The sequence below is a fragment of the Rhinoderma darwinii genome, chromosome 8, assembly GCF_050947455.1.
Source record: "Rhinoderma darwinii isolate aRhiDar2 chromosome 8, aRhiDar2.hap1, whole genome shotgun sequence".
In the NCBI taxonomy this organism is placed as follows: domain Eukaryota; kingdom Metazoa; phylum Chordata; class Amphibia; order Anura; family Rhinodermatidae; genus Rhinoderma; species Rhinoderma darwinii.
Window position 1 is genome coordinate 18,769,559 of NC_134694.1, and position 23,920 is coordinate 18,793,478.

Consider the following 23,920-nt stretch of genomic DNA (forward strand, 5'->3'; position numbering starts at 1 on the left):
GCTATTGCAGCAGATCGGCGCTGCAATGTAGATAAGAGTAACGTTTGTTTTTTTTAAAAACGAGCATTTTTGGCCAAGTTATGACCATTTTTATATTTATGTAAATGAAGCTTTCTAAAGTACAACTGGGCGTGTATTATGTGCGTACATCGGGGCGTTTTTACTTCTTTTACTAGCTGGGCGTTCTGACGAGAAGTATCATCCACTTCTCTTCACAACGCCCAGCTTATGGCAGTGCAGACACACAGCGTGTTCTCGAGAGATCACGCTGTGACGTCACTCACTTCCTGCCCCAGGTCCTGCATCGTGTCGGACGAGCGAGGACACATCGGCACCAGAGGCTACAGTTGATCCTGCAGCAGCATCGGCGTTTGCAGGTAAGTAGCTACATCGACTTACATAAAGATAAAAATGGTCATAACTTGGCCAAAAATGCTCGTTTTTAAAAAAAAAAAAAAACGTTACTGTTATCTACATTGCACCGCCTATCTGCTGCAATAGGAGATAGGGGTTGCAAAATCTGGTGACAGAGCCTCTTTAAGTACACACTAAATGTGTCCATAGGACTCCATTAGTATCCTCTTACCCTCCTTCAGGGCGGTATACTGTATGGGATACGTCACAAGTATACATTTTACGTATATGTTGGGAGCTTTTACCCAACCTACAAGTTAAATGTAGGATAAAAACATGGTCAGAAAAACAATTCCTAACACATTCACGGTCTATGGTAAGCTGGGTAACAACTTTTATAAATACTGTAATGGCTGTTATTAGCAGCTGTCATACAGAATCTTTTCCTGGTGTAGGAGAACTAACAATATACAATATTGTAGTACTTCATGACTAATATTTGAAGTGAATTCTTTATTTTAGGGGAAATTATAGGGAAAGGTGTCATCAGAAAATTACCTATTGTTTAAAACTTTTTATGTTAAAGGTGTTATCCAAGATTTCAAGATTGATGGCCTATCCTTAGGATAGGGCATTAATATTATAACAGTAAGGGTCCGACTCTCGGCACTCTCACAGCTGCTTGAATGGGCCACGTTGCTCAAGCAAGCGCTGCAGCCTCTTCATTGTATACCTCAGGATACAGGCTGATCGTACTTGCACGCACCGTTACTTTCATAGCGGATGTGCTCGAGCACTGCAGTCCCTTCAAATAGCTGATCAGCGGGTATACCGAGAGTTGGACCCCCACTGATCAATTGACGGCCAAGCCTAAGGATAGGCCATTAATTTTGAAATCCTGGATAACCCTTTAAACAACGAGTTGTCTCGTTGATCTGCACTCTTTTCCATGGCCCTCGTCAGGCCATGTAATAGAACTCTAACCCTTCCTGTTCCTTAGTGATCACTTCTTAGTAGTCATCTCAATATCATCTCAAGCAGGATTACAATGAAAGGTAACAGCTCTAAATAGATAACACACGAGCCACCATCTATATTAGGTGATGGACACAGATCTCCTCCTACCCCTCCTTGCACTATGAGCAATGCACAAGTCACAGAGCATGCCCAGAAAAATCTATAACATAACTGAATGAGACTCCTCCTGTACACAGGTTCCTATGGTCCATTTGGCTGCTGTAAATTATGTCTACATAATCACATACAGAAAATAGAAAAAAAAACACAAAACTATATATATTTTTTTAAATATATAGTTGCGTGTGTGTGTATGTATATATATATATATATATATATATATATATATACACATACATACTACCGTTCAAAAGTTTAGGGTCACTTAGAAATTTCCTTATTTTTGAAAGAAAAGCACCGTTTTTTTCAATGAAGATAACATTATATTAATCAGAAATACACTCTATACATTGTTAATGTGCTAAATGACTATTCTAGCTGCAAACGTCTGGTTTTGAATGCAATATCTACATAGGTGTATGGAGGCCGATTTCCGGCAACCATCACTACAGTGTTCTAATGGTACATTGTGTTTGCTAACTGTGTTAGAAGGCTAATGGATGATTAGAAAACACTTAAAAACCCTTGTGCAATTATGTTTTTTGCTGTAAACAGTTTTGCTGTTTAGAGGAGCTATAAAACTGACCTTCCGTTGAGCTAGTTGAGAATCTGGAGCATTACATTTGTGGGTTCGATTAAACTCTCCAAATGGCTAGAAAAAGAGAGCTTTCATGTGAAACTCGACAGTCTATTCTTGTTCTTAGAAATTAAGGCTATTCCATGCGAGAAATTGCCAAGAAACTGAAGATTTCCTACAACGGTGTGTAGTCCTCCCTTCAGAGGATAGCACAAACAGGCTCTAACCAGAGTAGAAAGAGAAGTGGGAGGCCCCGCTGCACAACTGAGCAACAAGACAAGTACATTAGAGTCTCTAGTTTGAGAAATAGACGCCTCACAGGTCCTCAACTGGCAGCTTCATTAAATAGTACCCGCAAAACGCCAGTGTCAACGTCTACAGTGAAGAGGCGACTCCGGGATGCTGGCCTTCAGGGCAGAGTGGCAAAGAAAAAGCCATATCTGAGACTCGCTAATAAAAGGAAAAGATTAATATGGGCAAAAGCACAGACATTGGACAGAGGAAGATTGGAAAAAAGTGTTATGGACAGACGAATCGAAGTTTGAGGTGTTTGGATCACACAGAAGAACATTTGTGAGACGCAGAACAACTGAAAAGATGCTGGAAGGATGCCTGATGCCATCTGTCAAGCATGGTGGAGGTAATGTGATGGTCTGGGGTTGCTTTGGTGCTGGTAAAGTGGGAGATTTGTCCAGGTAAAAGGGATTTTGAATAAGGAAGGCTATCACTCCATTTTGCAACGCCATGCCATACCCTGTGGACAGCGCTTGATTGGAGCGAATTTCATCCTACAACAGGACAATGACCCAAAGCACACCGCCAAATTATGCAAGAACTATTTAGGGAAGAAGCAGGCAGCTGGTATTCTATCTGTAATGGAGTGGCCAGCGCAGTCACCAGATCTCAACCCCATAGAGCTGTTGTGGGAGCAGCTTGACCGTATGGTACGCAAGAAGTGCCCATCAAGCCAATCCAACTTGTGGGAGGGGCTTCTGGAAGCATGGGGTGAAATTTCTCCCAATTACCTCATCAAATTAACAGCTAGAATGCCAAAGGTCTGCAATGCTGTAATTGCTGCAAATGGAGCATTCTTTGACGAAAGCAAAGTTTGAAGGAGAAAATTATTATTTCAAATAAAAATCATTATTTCTAACCTTGTCAATGTCTTGACTATATTTTCTAGTCATTTTGCAACTCATTTGATAAATAGAAGTGTGAGTTTTCATGGAAAACACAAAATTGTCTAGGTGACCCCAAACTTTTGAACGGTAGTGTGTATGTATGTGTATATATATATATATATATATATATATATATATATATATATATACATACATACATACATATATACACACACACGTATACATATACACACACAAACAGAAATGAGAAGCACTCAATGTAGAAAAAAAAGGGGTAGCCAGGTTAGAGAGGGGTCAGACTATATTGGTGGGGGGAGAAACAGAATGTGGGGAGAGGACTAGACAACAAGATAAGGAGATCCTTTCGTTACAAAACATCAGTGTAAATAAAAAGGACCGATTAATGTCAAATCACATTTCTGATAATAAAAGTGAAAAACTGACAGGCAAGTTAAAGTGTATGTTCACAAATGCCAGAAGTCTAGCAAGCAAAATGGGGGAGCTGGAGGCCTTGATACTGGAAGAAAATATAGATATAGTTGGTGTTGCTGAAACATGGCTGGACTCTTCACATGACTGGGCTGTAAATCTACAGGGTTTTACACTTTTTCGTAAAGACAGGACAAATAGGAAAGGTGGTGGTGTATGTCTGTATGTGAGAAGTGATATGAAGGCGAGTGTGAAAGAGACAATAGTGGGTGAATACTGTGAGGAGGTTGAAACCTTGTGGGTGGAACTAGAAAGGGAGGTAAACACTGAAAAAATTACTTTTGGTGTAATCTATAGACCCCCCAATATAACTGAGGAGATGGAAGGTCAGATATATAAACAGATGGAGCGGGCTGCACAGGCGGGTACTGTAGTGATAATGGGAGATTTTAATTTCCGGGATATTAATTGGTGTCATGGTTCGGCTTCAACTGCAAAGGGGAGACATTTCCTCAACCTGTTGCAGGAAAATTTTATGGGCCAGTTTGTGGAAGACCCGACTAGAGGTGAAGCTCTGTTGGATCTGGTCATTTCTAATAATGCAGATCTTGTTGGGAATGTCAATGTTCGTGAAAACCTCGGTAACAGTGATCACAATATAGTTACATTTTACCTATACTGTAAAAAACAAACGCAGGCTGGGAGGGCAAAAACATTTAATTTTAAGAAAGCCAATTTCCCCAGGATGAGGGCTGTAATTCAGGATATAGACTGGGAAGAACTAATGTCAAATAATGGAACAAATGATAAATGGGAGATTTTCAAATCTACTTTGAGTTATTATAGTGCAAAATTTATTCCTACAGGTAATAAGTATAAACGACTCAAATTAAACCCCACATGGCTTACACCTTCTGTGAAAGGGGCAATACATGACAAAAAAAGGGCATTTAAAAAATACAAATCTGAGGGTACAGCTGTAGCCTTTGTAAAATATAAAGAGCTTAATAAAATCTGTAAAAATGTAATAAAATTAGCAAAAATACAAAATGAAAGGCAGGTGGCCAAGGATAGTAAAACAAATCCTAAAAAATTCTTCAAGCATATAAATGCAAAAAAGCCAAGGTCTGAACATGTAGGACCCCTAGATAATGGTAATGGGGAGTTGATCACAGGGGATCAAGAGAAGGCAGAGTTACTAAATGGGTTCTTTAGCTCTGTATATACAACAGAAGAAAGAGCAGCTGATGTAGCCGGTGCCAGTGCTGTTAATATATCAGTTGATATACTGAATTGGATGAATGTAGAGATGGTCCAAGCTAAATTAAATAAAATAAATGTGCACAAGGCTCCGGGACCAGATGGGTTACACCCTAGAATTCTTAAAGAGCTTAGTTCAGTTATTTCTGTCCCCCTTTTCATAATATTCAGAGAATCTCTAGTGACAGGTATAGTGCCAAGGGACTGGCGCAGGGCAAATGTGGTGCCTATTTTCAAAAAGGGCTCTAGGTCTTCCCCGGGTAATTATAGACCAGTAAGCTTAACATCCATCGTGGGGAAAATGTTTGAGGGGCTATTGAGGGACTATATACAGGATTATGTGACAATAAATAGCATTATAAGTGACAGCCAGCACGGTTTTACTAAGGACAGAAGTTGTCAAACTAACCTAATCTGTTTTTATGAAGAGGTGAGCAGAAGTCTAGACAGAGGGGCCGCTGTGGATTTAGTGTTTTTGGACTTTGCAAAGGCATTTGACACTGTCCCCCATAGACGCCTAATGGGTAAATTAAGGACTATAGGTTTAGAAAATATAGTTTGTAATTGGATTGAGAATTGGCTCAAGGACCGTATCCAGAGGGTTGTGGTCAATGATTCCTTCTCTGAATGGTCCCCGGTTATAAGTGGTGTACCCCAGGGTTCAGTGCTGGGACCACTATTATTCAACTTATTTATTAATGATATAGAGGAAGGGATTAATAGCAATATTTCTATTTTTGCAGATGACACCAAGCTATGTAATATAGTTCAGACTATGGAAGATGTTCATGAATTACAGGCAGATTTAAACAAACTAAGTGTTTGGGCGTCCACTTGGCAAATGAAGTTTAATGTAGATAAATGTAAAGTTATGCATCTTGGTACCAACAACCTGCATGCATCATATGTCCTAGGGGGAGCTACACTGGCGGATTCACTTGTTGAGAAGGATCTGGGTGTACTTGTAAATCATAAACTCAATAACAGCATGCAGTGTCAATCAGCTGCTTCAAAGGCCAGCAGGATATTGTCGTGTATTAAAAGAGGCATGGACTCGCGGGACAGGGATGTAATAATGCCACTTTACAAAGCATTAGTGAGGCCTCATCTAGAATATGCAGTTCAGTTCTGGGCTCCAGTTCATAGAAAGGATGCCCTGGAGTTGGAAAAAATACAAAGAAGAGCAACGAAGCTAATAAGGGGCATGGAGAATTTAAGTTATGAGGAAAGATTGAAAGAATTAAACCTATTTAGCCTTGAAAAAAGACGACTAAGGGGGGACATGATTAACTTATATAAATATATTAATGGCACATACAAAAAATATGGTGAAATCCTGTTCCTTGTAAAACCCCCTCAAAAAACAAGGGGGCACTCCCTCCGTCTGGAGAAAAAAAGGTTCAAGCTGCAGAGGCGACAAGGCTTCTTTACAGTGAGAACTGTGAATTTATGGAATAGCCTACCGCAGGAGCTGGTCACAGCAGGGACAGTAGATGGCTTTAAAAAAGGGTTAGATAATTTCCTAGAACAAAAAAATATTAGCTCCTATGTGTAGAAATTTTTCCTTCCCTTTTCCCTTCCCTTGGTTGAACTTGATGGACATGTGTCTTTTTTCAGCCGTACTAACTATGTAACTATGTAACTATGTAATATTCAATTCCAAGATGGTAGTGGGTGCAGGCAGATAATCACGATCCAAAGGATATGGGTGATTATAGAAGAAATCGCACAGCACTCCGATGTAGTAAGAAAAAGTGGTTTATTCAGGACAGCACAAGCTGCAACATTTCCGTCCTGCATATATATATATATATATATATATATATATATATATATATATATATAAAATGTGTATAATACACTTCAAGTTTTCCTACAAAATAATGTGTAAACCAATGAATGTCAATCGTTTTAAGAAGTTCTACCTCTCTCAATTACATTCAATGGAGAAGGAAAGAAAGATGCACTAGTAATTTTATTTAGACCGCAAGCATGTAGGTGTGAATTAATCAACACCGTTCCATTTAAAAATCCAGCACTAGAAAGTCTAACTCTGGTATTACGAAAGTTAAAAATAAAACTTGAGACTGCAGACGAAAGCAAATATACAGTAGGGCAAAATGTACAGTGTGCAAAGCTTCCACACCATGTCCTAATATAGTAAAAAAAAAAAAAAAAGGATTGGATTCTGTTTGATAACTAACAAAAATGTCAAACAATTGTTCTTTGCTCCTTGGCAGGAAGAAAACCTAACTCTTATAAGCATTACATACACAACAAGAGTTTTCTCCGCTCACTAAAAAGGAATTGTACTTTTAGACAAACGCTTTTACTTAGGATTACATTACAGTGGATTGCAGGAGAAATTTATTACACCAAGCTTTTTACAGCCATCTGTTAGGGGCATAAGGAAGACGCTTGCATATACACGCAGTAATATATCTTCAGGGCATAAGGCGGACAAACACTTATAGTGATAGGCGTCTACTCTTCATTATGAGCAAAAGAGGTCGTATTAAACACATTGGTGTCTCTTGCAGTTGTCATCTTTCAACATGTTATCCTTTCTACAGTATAAGTTCATGTGTTGCCTCTGATCCAGATGTGCGCTGGCTGAATGTAACTTACAGCAGCCATACATCTGTAGGGGGATATATTAAATGGTTATTTTTTCCTGTTAAATTACATCATTAGGTCTTGACTTTCACAGCAAAGAGGTTTTACAATGAAAAACCTCTTTGCTGTGACGTCACTCACTTCCTGCCCCAGGTCCTGCATCGTGTCGGCCACATCGGCACCAGAGGCTACAGTTGATTCTGCAGCAGCATCAGCGTTTGCAGGTAAGTAGCTACATCGACTTACCTGCAAACGCTGATGCTGCTGCAGAATCAACTGTAGCCTCTGGTGCCGATGTGTCCTCGCTCGTCCGACACGATGCAGGACCTGGGGCAGGAAGTGAGTGACGTCACAGCGTGATCTCTCGAGAACACGCTGTGTCTGCACTGCCAGAAGCTGGGCGTTCTGAAGAGAAGTGGATGATACTTCTCATCAGAACGCCCAGCTAGTAAAAGTAGTAAAAACGCCCCGATGTACGCACATAATACACGCCCAGTTGGACTTTTACTTTAAACACGCCCACTTGGACTTTTGCAAGCCTCATTTGCATAAATACAAAAATGGTCATAACTTGGCCAAAAATGCTCGTTTTTTAAAAATAAAAACGTTACTGTAATCTACATTGCAGCGCCGATCTGCTGCAATAGCAGATAGGGGTTGCAAAATCTGGTGACAGAGCCTCTTTAAAGAGCATTTCTCTCAAGAATTTCTAGCACATGAATCACCAAACTAGCTAGAGGGCTCACCAAGAAACCCTAACCCGTCCATAGGTGAACCGCACAATAGCCGAATAGAGGCTGGATGACAAATACTAATGGCAACTATTGAAGTGCTTAAAGTTGGTTGTTGTCACGGACCGTGTGGCTGCAGATAGTGAATGTAGATAGAATTTACAGTGTCAGCAAAAATTGCACAATCGGTGCAAATATATTAAAATGGTGCACAGGCCTTTTTCTACACTTTTCTCTTTCTAACACAACTTCAAGGCTGGTGTACCTGCAGACCAATGTCCTGCTATAAAAAATTGTGAGTATTATATATCATCACACTTTTCAAGACTGTTTAGGAACATCATAAATTTTCAACAGGCCCTGTATTCCATTTACAATAGAATTCAATCGCCTTTTGTCTAGTAAATCTCCCCTATTGAACATAAAAATATTTATCTTTGGCTATTTTTTCAGCTAATCTTTTATAGAATGCATGAAAAAAAAAAAGTCAATGACACAATTGTAATGGATTGCAAAACGGTGATGACTAACTTAAAAAAAACAAGAAAGCAATTTATAGACAGCGGACAATGTACCCCACCCTTCTGCTTAAATGACCAGTAAATCTTCACCAATGCTAAAGTGGTGCACAAGAAAAAGAGAAGGAAATACTATTTGTTCACAAAGCCCTGCCCTTCTCAAGGAAAAAAAGTAAACAAAGGAGGAAATACAATTTGTGGGCGCAAAGATCACCTCTGATTGTTTCTAGCTGATATCTGAGAAAATGGCAATTCTAAAGGCCCTTTTACACCTGCCGACACTCGGCCATCGCAGCGTGCGCCGATCAACGAGACATCGTTGATCGGCGCTCGCTTGCGCCTGTCACACGGAGGTATGGATGGGGACGATCTCTCGTCCCCATACATCATGTCGGCAGCGCGGCTCCCTGTTTACACAGCGAGATGTGCTGCCGACAACCCTTTACTTTTTTTAAACGATACGACCAGCAGATGATCGAGCGTTTGCTCTTTCATCTGCTGATCGTTCCCCTGTTTACACAGGACAATTATCTGCAACGAGCGTTATATGAATGCTCGTCTGCCCGATAATCGTCCTGTGTAAAACCCTCTTAAACGTCATATTAAACTCCAGGCTTTGTCTCTGTTCTTATCAAAATATAAGAAACCAATCAGCTGAATGTAAGCTTAGGAAAAAAACATGCTGGAATCATTTAGGCATTTGTGAGGCATCCCTGAGCCAAGTGCTACATACCACCTATCTATCGAATCTCATTGCATAAAATAGGTCTATATCGAGATGTAACCACAAAAGAAACAACTCTAACAAGTTCAAAAGTTTACACAGTTTTTCTTTTATTTTGTTTATACAGGCTGAAAGAAGAGCCTAAAATATGTTTGCTTAAGAGGGAGTCGTCTCAGGCCCACGGTTTGCTTTAAGAACTAACACCAACTAAATGTGATTTAAATGTCTCCATACTATGTAGGGCCAATCATATATGGTGAGATGCGTCACCGACAACTGTTGACAAGACACTTCACAAATGAGAAGGATATTTCAATTTGTGATTTACCAGCAGATTTTGCCTGTGATTATGATCTAACTTGACATGTCTTATTTGTTGCTATGAGCAACAAAGTATTATTTTTTTTTTTATAAGAGACGCTTTTGATACAAAAGTCCCTATGGGACCAGCAAGTCTGCCATCACGAGACATGTAGACACAGCATGCTGGAAAGCCTATTGGACAAGATTGTCATTTTTTTTATTCCTGAGCAAGTTTGATTTAGAGTTTTAATGTTCACAGTTGGTTTTCCCAGGCTAATTCTCTGCTACAGGAAAATTGCTTTCTGACTCCGTCCCCTGACATACCGCATTCCACTAACCAAATATGGGCAGAAAGGACTGAGAGAAGACAGGAAGTGAGAGAGAGAGCTGGGTACTGAAGCTCTGCCAGGCCTCCTCACCAGCCACAGCTGTGTATGATTGCAAGACTGCACAAGAGTAATACAATTACAATACAATAGGTAACACAATATCTGATGTATAAATAAAGTAACAACACTACTGTGGGCTGCGCAAAGATTTTGGCGAACTCAACTGACAGACATAATTGAATTGGTTATATTCTCCTCTTATTATTGAGAATATGCCACATACAACATGAAGATGGATCTATGACTGGAGAGGAAATAGCGGACAGCCAGGGCCTACAAAAAACAATATAAGCTGGTATAGTATATGTTTGAAGAGAAGGTGGGCTCAACTTGGTTAAGGCTGTGTTCACACATTCAGAATTTGACTATGGCGAATCCTAAGGCCTGATTCACACGAGCGCTGCGCATCTCGGACGTGAAAAACGGCAGTTTTTCACGTCCGAGGTGCAACCGTGCTCAGCGCTGCGGGATGCGATGTGACGCATCCCCCATAGTTGAGAGTCTATGGAGGGATGCGTGATGCCCAAAAAGAATGGACATGTCCTATTTTCGCACGGACCCTTCACACGGTCCGTTGAAACAACGGCTGTGTGAACGGCCACCTTGAATTACATAGGTCCGTGGGACGAGCGCTGTTTCAACGGCCGTCCCACGGACGTTTAACACGCTCATGTAAATAAGCCCTAACATGTATTTTACAAAGAATACGCGGTAAGAACTCAACTCAAGGCCGACACTCGGATTTCTGCTCCAGAGGATTCCACATTGTCATTGAATGGGGCTAATCGTTGTAGTTTCCGCCGGAAGTGACTTGCCACTTATTTTTACGGCAGCGCCAAAAGTCCTCATGGAAATTTTCTGCTGCATGTAAACGGGGTGGCAGAAACCACATTCACATGTAAATCACGGGGATTGTCGTCGGATTTCGGCACCAAAATCCTTGTCAAAATGAGACACGTGTTAAACCCTTTATTAAATGCTATAATAGTATACCCTGTTAGGGAATTATGAGTTAATAGAAAGGAGCAACCTGCTCCAGACCCTTATCTATTTAGTCAGCGCAGAGAACAGCGTCGCTCTCCCGGGAGGACCAAACACGTCCATGCATTACATGAAAAGCGTATTGATTTTATTTGGCACATTGTAATGCTTTACTTCCTCTGTGGAGGCGCTGCAGGCACTTCCTGCCAGGTTTCCCAACAGATTTTAGCCGATTGTCTGCATTGGATCCCAGCAATCTCTTTCATTGTCATTTTAACGGACCCTTGGGCAGACAGACTATTATTATGAATAAAAACTTTTTTTTTTTTTTTTTAAATGGTCAGGGAAATTATCACCAAGAATAAATACCAAAAGGAAAACAACAATATCCGTCAATATCAGTATTAGAATGCAATTATCATTCGTTTTTTTCGCTGACCATATATTAATAAGTCTGAATAAACACTATGATTATAGCTTTTAGGCTAGGGCTACACAGCGATTTTGGCCGCAACACAGGTTGTGCGGCCAAAAATTGCTGTTTCCCCCAGCATGTATCACACTTCACTAAAGTGAATGTGGCTGCACAAACTCCTGCAGGTTTGGATTTCTTGCAACTGTCGGATCACAGTCATGGCAACCAACGAATCACAACGCGGCCACATTCACTTTAAAGGCTATGTACACCTTTGAAATAGACATTTTTATTCTAAAAAATTATCAGTGCGATTGGTGCAGCTTCAAAAGACTTTTTATTAAAAACGATTTTTACTTTTTGTGATATAGCTGCTTTGTACCCTGTATACAGAGAAGCAGTATCGTGCGGGAAGACCTGAATACGTCAGGTCCACGGGACTTACAGGTTCAATAAAATAAGGTTCTGCGTGTCTTTGACACGCAGGATCCACCTGTAATAGATCACATCTAAGTTATGAACTTAGATGTGATCTATAGCAGCTCAATCCTGCGCGTCGGGGAGACATATGACACGCGGACACTGAACCCGTCAGTGCCGCATACCTGACAGATACAGGTTTCAGTGCTAGATACAGTTTCTCTGTATACAGGATACAAAGCAGCTATATCACAAAAAGTCAAAATTAATTTTTAATCAAAAAAGTATTTTGAAAGTTACACCAATCACACACAGACATTTTTATTTAAAAAAAAACGCGATTTCAAAATGTGTACAAAGCCTTTAATTCCATGCAGTGCACGCAGGGGCACAACGCGGCCTTTGGCTGTACCACCTGTGTAGCCCCAGCCTTAGTCAGAAATGGGTAAAAAAAAACAAAACTGTACTTAGTGTTTTATCAAAGTTCCATCTGCCCGAACCAAATGTTTTAGTACCATATGCATAATGATTATCGCGATTAATAACTTTTTGTTTGTAATTTTTAATCCTTATCGTTACATCGATCCCCTGCTTTCACAATGGAGTACAAAAACAGAAAAAAAAAGTAACCAATAGTAACCAAGATTAGAAACTAAAGTATCCGTTGTTGATGAATCACAGTGAGAAGCAGTGATTTATCCCACATGAATCACTAACACATTGCACAGAACTACACATCTTTTCCATCTGTCGGAAAGATAAAGAAAAAAAAAAGGTGCTGTATGCAAAGATAGATCGCTTATCAAATTCAGGATATAATTTGTATCTGCAGCCAGCACTTCATTGGACTAAAGAGAAAAATCACATACATATTCAGAGTTTGCAAAAGTGACTCTACTGGCGTCATTGACCTTGAAATCAGTCTCGTGCATATTTCTATGCACGAGACACAGTTCACTTTGAACGGGAGGACCGATCTGGTGGTACCCGGGTCAGAGAATTCACAGGAGGGAGTGCTGGAGGTAAGAAAGATTGCCTGTGTTCCTTTTCCTGCACCATCAATCCCCTTCCTCCATTGCCTGCTCATTTATCACCCTCCCCCCAGCCCGTGTTTATGTGCCCCTGTATATTGTCCAGCAGTGCGATCCTCTAAGGTCATTTGCCCCTCCTTTATGTCTGCTGCTGACCCCATCACCTACAGTGCGTTTCTCTCGTTCTACGCCTCACCCACTTTTTTTTTTATTTTATTTATTTTTTTACCGTGACCTGTCAACCCAGCTTGACTGGAATGGGATCTGTTCAAATCCCACCTGAAACTGCTTCAAATTAATTTCTAATGAAGATTTTATTTTGACTGCTCATTTTTTTTTTTTTTTGGGGAGGCACTGCATAGTACAGCTTATCTTCAGCAGTGCTATACCGCACCCCCCTGAACTACAGATTTGCGCAGTCAAAAATAAAACGGATGTCTGAGTGCGAAAGACGCGGCACGCAGCTTATTTGACAAGAGCCACTGTTCTAGATCCACTATTTTTACTTGAACTGCGTCTTCTCGCATGGTCTTTTGCCCTGTCCCTGAGTGACAGGTTTCATGCTTCAAGAAAAGTAGTGTCCACACTAATGTTCAGTATTTAATATAAAATAGCATCAGAGTTAGTTACACTCACTATATAAGCATGAAAGCATTGGTATAAGTTATAGTAATGTTTCCCAGTTTTTAACACCACGTATTATTAATTTTAATTACCGCAAATTACGTACTGCTCATTGGCCAAAAATACTCCTCAAAAATTCAAAAAAAAAAGTATTTTTACCCTGCTGGAACATATGTAGTACAACCTCTGTACATAATCATCAAGGCTTTTGTTTTTTTACATTTTCCCAAGGCATATCTGTGTACATATGTTATATATGCTCCTGACTTATATGTTAAACGGAGGCTGTGATGAAAGCCTAACAGTGGCTTCCATCACACATAGGCTGTAATAGCATCCGTTTAAAGGGAATGTGTCGCTAGAAATTTGTGTTTTTTTTTTTTTTCAGTTAAACTGTTAGTATTTAAGTGATTAAACATTGTTTTAATTTTTTCACAAGTCAGGAAATATTATAAATTAGATTCTAATTTATAACATTTCCATGTGCTGGTCACTAGAGGGAGCAATTCCCAAAATTGCAGCATTGCTTTATGCTGCAAATTTGGTGTAGACACACACGCTCTAATGTGCTCACACAATCTCCCCTCCCTTATCCTGGCTAGTGCCAGGAGAAGGAGGTGGTTGAATCTTCTAATCCTCCTACATTGTGCATTCGCTCAGAAAATGGCAGCACACAGTGTAGGAGGATTAGATACAGTGGTAATCAGACGGTATAACACGAACATAGTACACACATCACATGCACAAACATAACTTACCTGCTCCCGCCGCTGTCTCCAATCCTACTCGCTGCCTGGAACATATGTCCGGAAGCCGCGACCGGAAGTAGTCATCTTACTGTCCAGTCGCGGCTTCCGGTCCACATGAAAATGGCGCCGGATGTTGCTTTGCCGAAGACCTTCCTTTTGGACTGTGTGGGAGCGGCGCATGCGCCGTTCCCACACAGACGGCGTACGCTATAGTGAATGGAACGTCTCCCATTCGCATTCTCTATGGGGATGTATGTGCCGTATTCCATCTCTGTATGTGTCGTTAATCGACACATAGAGATGAAAAAAAAAATGGCAGCCCCCAGAGTGAAGTAAAAGATAAAAGTACAACACAAAAACACAAATAAATAAAATTTATTTTAAATAACATACTAAAAGCAAAATTTGTATAAAAAAAATAATTTCGCAACACTTTACCTTTAACAGATACATCATGAGCTTTTCATGACGTGTTTCAATTAAACTGATCCCATTATAGTCTATAAGTGAGGGATTCCATTTAGAAGGCATCCATTTAACACCACCATCACCCAAAGACTATAATGGCATCTATTTAAATGTCATGAAAAGTTTATGACGTATGCACTTAACGGATGCCATACAGTGGTATCCGTCACCCATATGCAAACATGTTAAAAAAAGAAATAAAATAAAAAATGTTTAAAAGAAGCACTCTTATTTTTTTTTTATTATTTCCTCTTCCATTTGTACATTGGTGTTTCAGTGGGGTGCTGTGTGTAGAAATACTTACCGATCCCCGCATCTTGTCGTTTTAAGGTCCAGCGCCGCTCATGTCATCTCCCTTCTGAACTGTCTGGAGTCACTGTGCTTTTGAATAAACCGGAACTCAGGCTCTCAATGCATTCCTATGGGAGCCAAAACTAGGCCAAAATCAGGCTCCATAGGAATGCATTGAGAGCCTTACTTCCGGTTTTCTGAAAAGCAGCGATTCAAGAAAAGTCAGAGGAAAGATCATGTGAGTGGCGCTGGACCCGAAAGTGACAAGATACGGGGATCGGTAATTATCTCTGCACATAGCACCCCCACTGAAACACCAATGTACAAATGGAGAGTGCAATAAAAAAAATGGAGTGCTTCTTTAACGTTTACTTTTTTTTTTTTTTTACTGGACCTGTTGGATGGAATAGCAGAGTCAACTAGGCTATTCCATGCCAGTTTTTTTGCTTTATACTAACATGTAGAAGCCAGATGGAAGCCATAAGGACACTTTAGTTCTCCGTCTGACAGTTGAGCCCTATGGACACGTTTACCTTGTATGTCGGGTGCGTTCCAGCCGTACATGCTAAACGTAAACAAAAACGTGATAGAGACAGATCAAGAACTTGGTTACATATAGAATTCTAGGTCGGTTTACACTACAGGGCTCTAGGAAAAAGCCAAAATAAATTTGTGTGTCACATTTGCAACCATGTTAGTCGCCGTCTGGAGCCCTGCACTAGCGTCATGGCTTCTGTTTATATTGGACCCGTGAAACGGATCAGTTTTCCAATAGGTCCAAATTAGTAATGACGGATGCTACAGACTTTAATGGGTTCTAATAATTTAGACAGCAGAAACAACGCTGCAGAATGTGCTATTCCCACCATTTAAAATCTCTAAATATTAATATCTTTGAGTTATATGCGATGACTAAATGAATGGAGAGAAGTGTATGATGCTGATTGGTCAGCGTCATACACTCCTCTGTACAACACCCACTTGATCTAAAGTAAAAACACGCCCAGTTGGGCATTAAGAAAGTAATTAGCATAAAGCTAAAATCGCTAATAACGTGGTAAAAATAGATTGTTTTTCTAAATAAAAAGCACTTCTGTCACCTACATTACAGCGCCCATCTCTTCATGTAGGAGATAGGGCACTTATAATGTGGTGACAGAGCCTCTTTAAAGTACAGGACATACAATATATACTATTAGCAAGTAGAAATAGCACAAATCTGTGATCTTATGATTTTTTTTAATTTTTTTTTTAAAACCTGTGGTGGCCACTATTATATTAATGTATACCATATAGATGGACTATATAAACATATGAAGGGAAACCTCTGGAAAATGAGTGTTTCTCAGTGTAATTATACATTTCTAAAGACCTTCAGAATACATTTGTAGGAGTTGCCAGGCATTACAATACACATTGAAATGTGAGATTTTTCTCTTGTAAATCGGTGCTCTTACTTCTTGTGAAAAAAAGCTGGTGGGGCATTTTGATGACATGCCAGCAGCATTTGGGACAGGGTCAGTGTCTGTTTCTCTGCTTGTTTACATTTGCACGTCATATAGACTGACAAATATAAGACTGTACAGAATTATAGCAGCTTTGAATAAAAAACTGCCCCCCCCCCCCCCGCCCCAGATGGAGAGCTTACAGGGGCTGGCCCACCATTAAATATCACATTCATTGTATAGTTATGACATTGACTTAAATCGTATGGTGCCACCTAGTGTTCTAAGTGTATAGCAATGTGCACAACCACCTAATGAGCTGTGATACTGTTTACATCAGAGCAGCCAATAGAAATAGCTTTCTGACTTTCTTGTCAGGAAAGGAGCAAAGCCTCTGAAGTAAGCTTGTTAGGATTGTAGACTTCTGCATCCTGACAGCTGATATGAGACCTGCACATTGCCCATTCCACCTTAATTGTCTCATTTTATATTTTCATTGGTTTCATTGGGAGTGCGCAATGTGGATGTCACACAGAATGTACCTTCACCACTCTAGATCCCATGTTACCTAATTGCAGAGAAAGTCAGAAGGGACAATATGGTAAGCTGCCAGTGGGCAAAGGAGACTGATTCAGCTCAGTCACTCCCCCAGCAGCATAGATTAGAAGCAGCACCATAGGGGAGACAAGGAAGCAAACAAAAAATCACAAGTAATTCTCTGAATGTCTCAAAATAAACCAGAATGAAGATTTGCTGTGGCAAGACCTAAAACCGTCCAATGTAGCCGAATTAAAACATGGAATGATCATTTAAAGAGGCTTTTTCACCAGATTTTGCAACCCCTATCTGCTATTGCAGCAGATCGGCGCTGCAATGTAGATTACAGTAAAGTTTTTATTTTTAAAAAACGAGCATTTTTGGCCAAGTTATGACCATTTTTGTATTTATGCAAATGAGGCTTGCAAAAGTACAACTGGGCGTGTTGAAAAGTAAAAGTACAACTGGGCGTGTATTATGTGCGTACATCGGGGCGTGTTTACTACTTTTACTAGCTGGGCGTTGTGTATAGAAGTGTCATCCACTTCTCTTCAGAACGCCCAGCTTCTGGCAGATCACGCTGTGACGTCACTTCCCCAGGGCCTGCATCGTGTCAGACGAGCGAGGACACATCGGCACCAGAGGCTACAGTTGATTCTGCAGCAGCATCAGCAGGTAAGTAGCTACATCGACTTAGCTGCAAACGCCGATGCTGCTGCAGAATCATCTGTAGCCTCTGGTGCCGATGTGTCCTCGCTCGTCTGACACGATGCAGGACCTGTGAGTGACATCACAGCGTGATCTGCCAGAAGCTGGGCGTTCTGAAGAGAAGTGGATGATACTTCTCGTCAGAACGCCCAGCTAGTAAAAAAAGTAAAAACGCCCCGATGTACGCACATAATACACGCCCAGTTGTACTTTTACTTTTCAACACGCCCAGTTGTACTTTTGCAAGCCTCATTTGCATAAATACAAAAATGGTCATAACTTGGCCAAAAATGCTCGTTTTTAAAAATAAAAACGTTACTGTAATCTACATTGCAGCGCCGATCTGCTGCAATAGCAGATAGGGGCTGCAAAATCTGGTGACAGAGCCTCTTTAAAAGCTGCATTTTGTGTTTACTGGAGTTGTCTTTATCTTATATTAAATTTAGTTAGATGATCGGAAACATTTCCATGTGACAAATTAGAAGAAAAAAAAATCAGATGAGGGGTAAATACTTTTTCATAGCACTGTAGGTATCGAACCCCTTGAAAATACACAGGTTCATAAACATCATTATTACAGTACGATGACATTAAACCAAACGCAATAACTGTAAAAGTTTTGGCAGGCTTCTATTCTCCATCCTAGAGGAATTATGTAACTTGATGTGATTACACCAGTAGTTGTAATGTCTTTTAGGCTGGATTGACACAAGCGTGGGGTTTTTTTTCGCACGCAAAAATCCGGCTTTTTGCCTGCACAAAAGCCACTTAACAGCTCCGTGGGGCATCAGCATATGATGGGCGGCTGCGTGCTTTTCGCGCAGCCGCCATCATAATGACACTCCGTTTGGATGTTTGTAAACAGAAAAGCACGTGGTGCTTTTCTTTTTTCATTCATCCTTCTGACAGCTGTTGCGCGAATCACGCAGTTCGCACGGAAGTGCTTCCGTGCGGCATGCATGGTTTTCACGCACCCATTGACTTAAATGGGTGCGTGATTCGCGCAAAACACTCAAAGAACGGACATGTTGTGACTTTTTTTCAGCGGACTCGCGCGGAGTAAAAATCACGCACATGTCCGCACGGCCCCATAGACTAATATAGGTCCGTGCGACGCGCGTGAAAATCACGCGCGTTGCACGGACATAATTCCCGTTCGTCTGAATAAAGCCTAATAGTGTTCTAAAAAGTGAAATCCTGCCCAGCCGCTATGGAGAAACTTAAAATCATAACATCACTAAGGCCTCATGCACACGACCGTGCCCGTAATTACGACCCGTAATTAGGGGCACGGCCGGCCGTTTTTACGGACCGTGCTCCCATTATAAATTATAGTAGCACGACCCGTAAAATAAAAAAATAGGACGTGTTCGATGTTTTTCAACGGCACGGGCACCTTCCCATAAGCAAACGGGAAGATGCCCATGGCCCGTGCCGTAATTACGGCCTGAAATAGGACATGTTCTATATTTTTCAACGGCCCGGGCACCTTCCCGTAAGCAATCGGGAAGGTACCCGTGGCCAATAAAAGTCTATGGGCCCGTAATTACGGCCCATAATTATGGCCGTTTTTACGGTCGTGTGCATGGGGCCTAAAGTAAAAACGGCCGTAATTACGGCCCGTAATTATGGGCCCATAGACTTCTATTGGTCACAGGTACCTTCCCATTTGCTTACGGGAAGGTGCCCGGGCCGTTGAAAAATATAGAACATGTCCTATTTCAGGCCGTAATTACGGCACGGGAAGGCCCATAGAAGTCTATGGGGCTCCCGCAATTACGGGTGGCTACGTGTGTGCACCCGTAATTACGGGAGCGTTGCTAGGCGACGTCAGGAGATCGTCACTGTTAATCGATCAGTGCGGGACAGAGAGGAGGGGCTGCACTGATCGGCAGTAACTCTTTCAGCACCCTGGACAGTGAGTACCATGCGCAGCACTCACAATAAAGATGTCTAAAATTACTTCAAAAACCCGTAACAAAAAAAAGTTAATACTTACCCAGAACTCCCTGCTTCTTCCTTCAGTCCGGCCTTCTGGGATAACGTTTCAGCCCATGTGACCGCTGCAGCCAATCACCGGATGCAGGGGTCGGACTGGATGTCAAAAGAGGGACGCGTCACCAAGACAACGGCCGGGGTACGCATGAAGTTCTTTTACTTAAAATCGCTGCGTTCCGCTGCGGAAACACTGCCCAAAAGGGCTGCCCCTTCTCTCTATCCAGCACTGATTGAGAGAAGGGGCTGCCGATTAGTGCAGAGAAAACGGGTCTGTAAATACGGGTGGAATACTGGTGAGAACGGACCAGAATTTACGGGCACGGGTCCATAAATACTGGTGGGATACGGGTCGAATACGTGTGACAAAGGACACGTATTTACGGGAGGAAAAAAATAAGTTTGTGTGCATGGGGCCTAAGAAAGCGTATCTCTACTTTTAACCTAAAGTTAACTCTTCGGAGTAAGGTGAACAAAAGTCTACACTGTGAAGAACAGCACTAGTTGGTATACCGGGAAATTCATGCACCTAAATAATTACCATGCTAATAGTGCCTATGTGTATGCTGAAGTCACTACCTATACAAACAGTGGAAGCCTGAAGCTTCTTGTGATCACATTGACACTAGTACAGAAAGGTCAGAAAGAAAAACAATTTCCATTGCTAGCTGCACAATCATCCAACAAGCAGGGATTTGAGCTCACCAAACTGCTTTCTCCTTTGACTAAGAGACATGCTTGGCATTTTTCCTTATTATAACAACAAGATGAACTATATTAAAACGTTTGGCATCTTTCCAAAACGTGGATCTTACTGATCTTATTCAACAAAAATGTAAAAAACCTGTCTGCACAAGGAAAAGGCAAGAGGAAAAGAAGAAAGGGGAGTGCATAGAACTTATTAGGAAGAATATGGTAAATAACACATTAGCATTGCAGACCAGACAACACAGACTAATACTAAACGCACAGACACACACTGGAAGTGCAACATTAGGGCCTCTTCAGACGAGTGTTTTTCACGGCAGTGTGCTGTACAAGTGAAGAACTGACAGCACACGGACACATTAAAGTCAATAGGCAATGCACATGTCCGATTTTCCACACTGACCGTTGGTACATGCAGAGAAAATTCGCAGCATGCACTAATTTAGTCCGATTCTTGCACTAGACGCGCCCATTCAAGTCGATGTGTCAGTGAAAAAAAAACTGACAGAAAACAGATGCCATCAGAGTGCAGTCAGTTTTTCACTGCTGGGTTGCTAGCAGATCCAGGAAAATAAAAAATAAACAAACACAAAAAAAAAAGCAGCCTTTTTTTTTAGTTTTTCACGGACATGAAAAACTAATGATCACTTATGCCTCACTGACCTTAGGCCCCATGCACACAAACGGGAGAATTGCGGCCCCATTCATATCTATGGGGCCATGCACACGACCGTAGTTTTTACAGTGCGTGCATGGCCCGGGAGCTCGCACCGCCGAAAGAACGGACATGTCTTATTACGGCCGTCTTCTGCGGTCCGGGCTCATTGAAAATAATGGCCGCGGCCATGTGCATTGCCCGCGATTTGCGGGCGGCTTGCGGCTGACAGTCCGCTGCCGGCCGACCCTAAAATCACAGATGAGCACATGGCTACGATCGTGTGCATGAGGACTTAACCTCTTCCCGACATCCCCCGTATATATACAGCGGATGTCGGAGTATTGAGCGGGTCCAGAGAGCGAGCATGTTGGCTATATGTAACAGCTGACACTATAGTGTAATGGGTGGGATCCCGCTCATTTAACCACTTAGATGCCGAAGTCAATAACAACCGCAGCATCTAAGCCGTTAGAAACAGGGGGGCGGCCTCCTCTGACGTTCCATCGGCCACCCCGCGATGCAGTCGCGGTTTGCGATGGTTTGTATGGAGGCCTGGGAGCTTAATGAAGGCCCCCAGGTCTGCCATCTTTGTACTTCTATTAAGCCCTTCCGGAGGCAGGGTTTAATAGGAGCCTGTCAGAATCTCGATATACTGCCATACATTAGTATAGAAGTATATCCTGCAAGCGGATCTAGTGATCGCAAGCTCAAGTCCTACAAAAAACAAGCCCTCATACAGCTATAGATGGAAAAATTATGGCTTGTGGAAGATGGGGAGAAAAAAAACGAAAATCCAAAAAATAGCTGCGATGGGAAGGAGTCAAAAACTGACACACGAAATGTAGTCTGACACAATACTGATTGAACTCCGATGAAAAATCAAGATTTTTTCCATGAAGAAACATTGACAAGTTTTACCACTTGTCTGAATAAAGCCTTACAGTCATTCTGAGGTATTACACAGGATTTTCTCCCTTTTTACTTCCATCCACATAAAAAAATCTGGTGGTGATGGTCGACTTGCCTTGACAGAATTTTGTGCTGCTGCAGCTATTCTAATGTGTGCAGACCTCACAACAGGAGAGGAAATCTCCAAGCTGGGAGAGATACTCTAATTGTAGCTAAACCATATTATTGGATGAAAGATTCAGGATAAAAACACTTAACCTGTGGACTGGCGGATGTCTCGTTAAAAATGTGTTCTAAATACGGAGAATTATCATTTGAATTAGGTCAGTGACATTTACTGCACCTTTAGTAATTTTTGTGTGTTGCAAAAGATCTTGTGTAACATTCATGTCTAATGCTCGTATCGAAGTGCAGAACAAAACGTGATTTACTACTGTTTTCCTAGATTTAAAAAGAATTTGTTCTTTTGGATTTCTATATACTTGAAAACAGATATGAGAAAGTACTAAAAGTCCACAACCACACCCATACTGCAGGACATGGATGGAGGTAACGGACTTCTCTTTAGTCCCCTCTATTGACACTTTTGAAAAGCGGGCATTCAAATTGATGAGCATTTATTCATATAAAGCCAACTTCTGTACAATTTTGACGCTTTATTAAAAGTGTGTGCTTCAGTTTTGCGGTTTAAAAACTGTAATTAAACCTTTATTAATTAACTTACTATTAACTATTGCTCACCTTACTGTGATGGGCAGGAAGGCTTTTCAAGTCCTGCTGTAAAACATGTAGCTCCCTCATAATCTCAGGTGCTTCCTCTCGTAAAAAGTTATATTTTTTGCTCATAAACGGAAGTTGATCTTCTCCCTAGAAATGATGGCAGAGGCAGTCAGACCATTAAAAAGGCATCAATTAAATAGAAGTTAAGAATTGTGTGCGGACTTAAAAGCCTATTATTTGCAATTGAAAACAAAATAATAAAGTATCCTTTATATTTATTCTTCTTCTCTGGGATGGGTTTTGAAATCCTGAAATCCATGTCATATAACAATATTGAGAATGCAAGAGGGTCACGAATGACACCATGTTTAGCACTATCCAGTGGATGAACTACACATGACGTTTATGATGTCCTAAGCGTGTACGATCTACTGCACTGGCATAAGAAAAGGTATTTGAGCAGACATTTTGATACATGCATATTATAAAGTTGTATAGGTTACTATTTTAAAAATAAAAAATAGAAAAGAGAATTCCCCTTTAATTCTCGAGACATTCATCTATTTGGAATCAAAATCCTGATGTGTAAAACCTGCATAAAGATTTTCATGTTATCAGGAGCAATTATAAATGACAAACATTTTCCACCCTACTGAAAGTATTTCCTTTTCACGGAATTTAGTAATATTTCTGTCAATAAGGATGTGTTTTCCATGCTCTCAAAATCTATCATAGTAAGGTTAAAAAAATGAGTACATCTGGTGCAAGCTATTATCCTACAGTGTTGATGCCAGAGGAAAGCAAAAAAATCTTGATGAGGTAGTATCCAATACTCCTTATTTTAGGGGGAGAAATTCCTTACCAACTCCAAATATGGCCATTAGAATAAATCCCTGGATCAATTACCCACCTGAAGCAGTGTAATGTCCATAATTAGTTTACAATAATAACTGATATTAATATCACTTATTAGGAAATCTCTCCAACCAGATGTTATTGTATGTGTAGCTGTATATTCATATATGCACATTTCCAGAAGATAAAGCCTGTAAAGATAACACTGGCAGCCGGCACTGCTCCG

General features: G+C 40.9%; 1 protein-coding gene across 4 annotated transcripts in view; it reads right to left on the minus strand.

The window, feature by feature from the left end:
• The window catches only part of LOC142659353 (uncharacterized), a 139,514-nt gene that overhangs the window by 49,671 nt on the left and 65,923 nt on the right, over positions 1 to 23,920 (minus strand). For all 4 annotated transcript variants that reach the window (XM_075835412.1, XM_075835411.1, XM_075835413.1 and 1 more), the window contains one exon: positions 22,861 to 22,986. In XM_075835412.1, the coding sequence (XP_075691527.1) occupies positions 22,861 to 22,986 (126 nt within the window). The remainder of the gene's footprint in view (positions 1 to 22,860; positions 22,987 to 23,920) is intronic.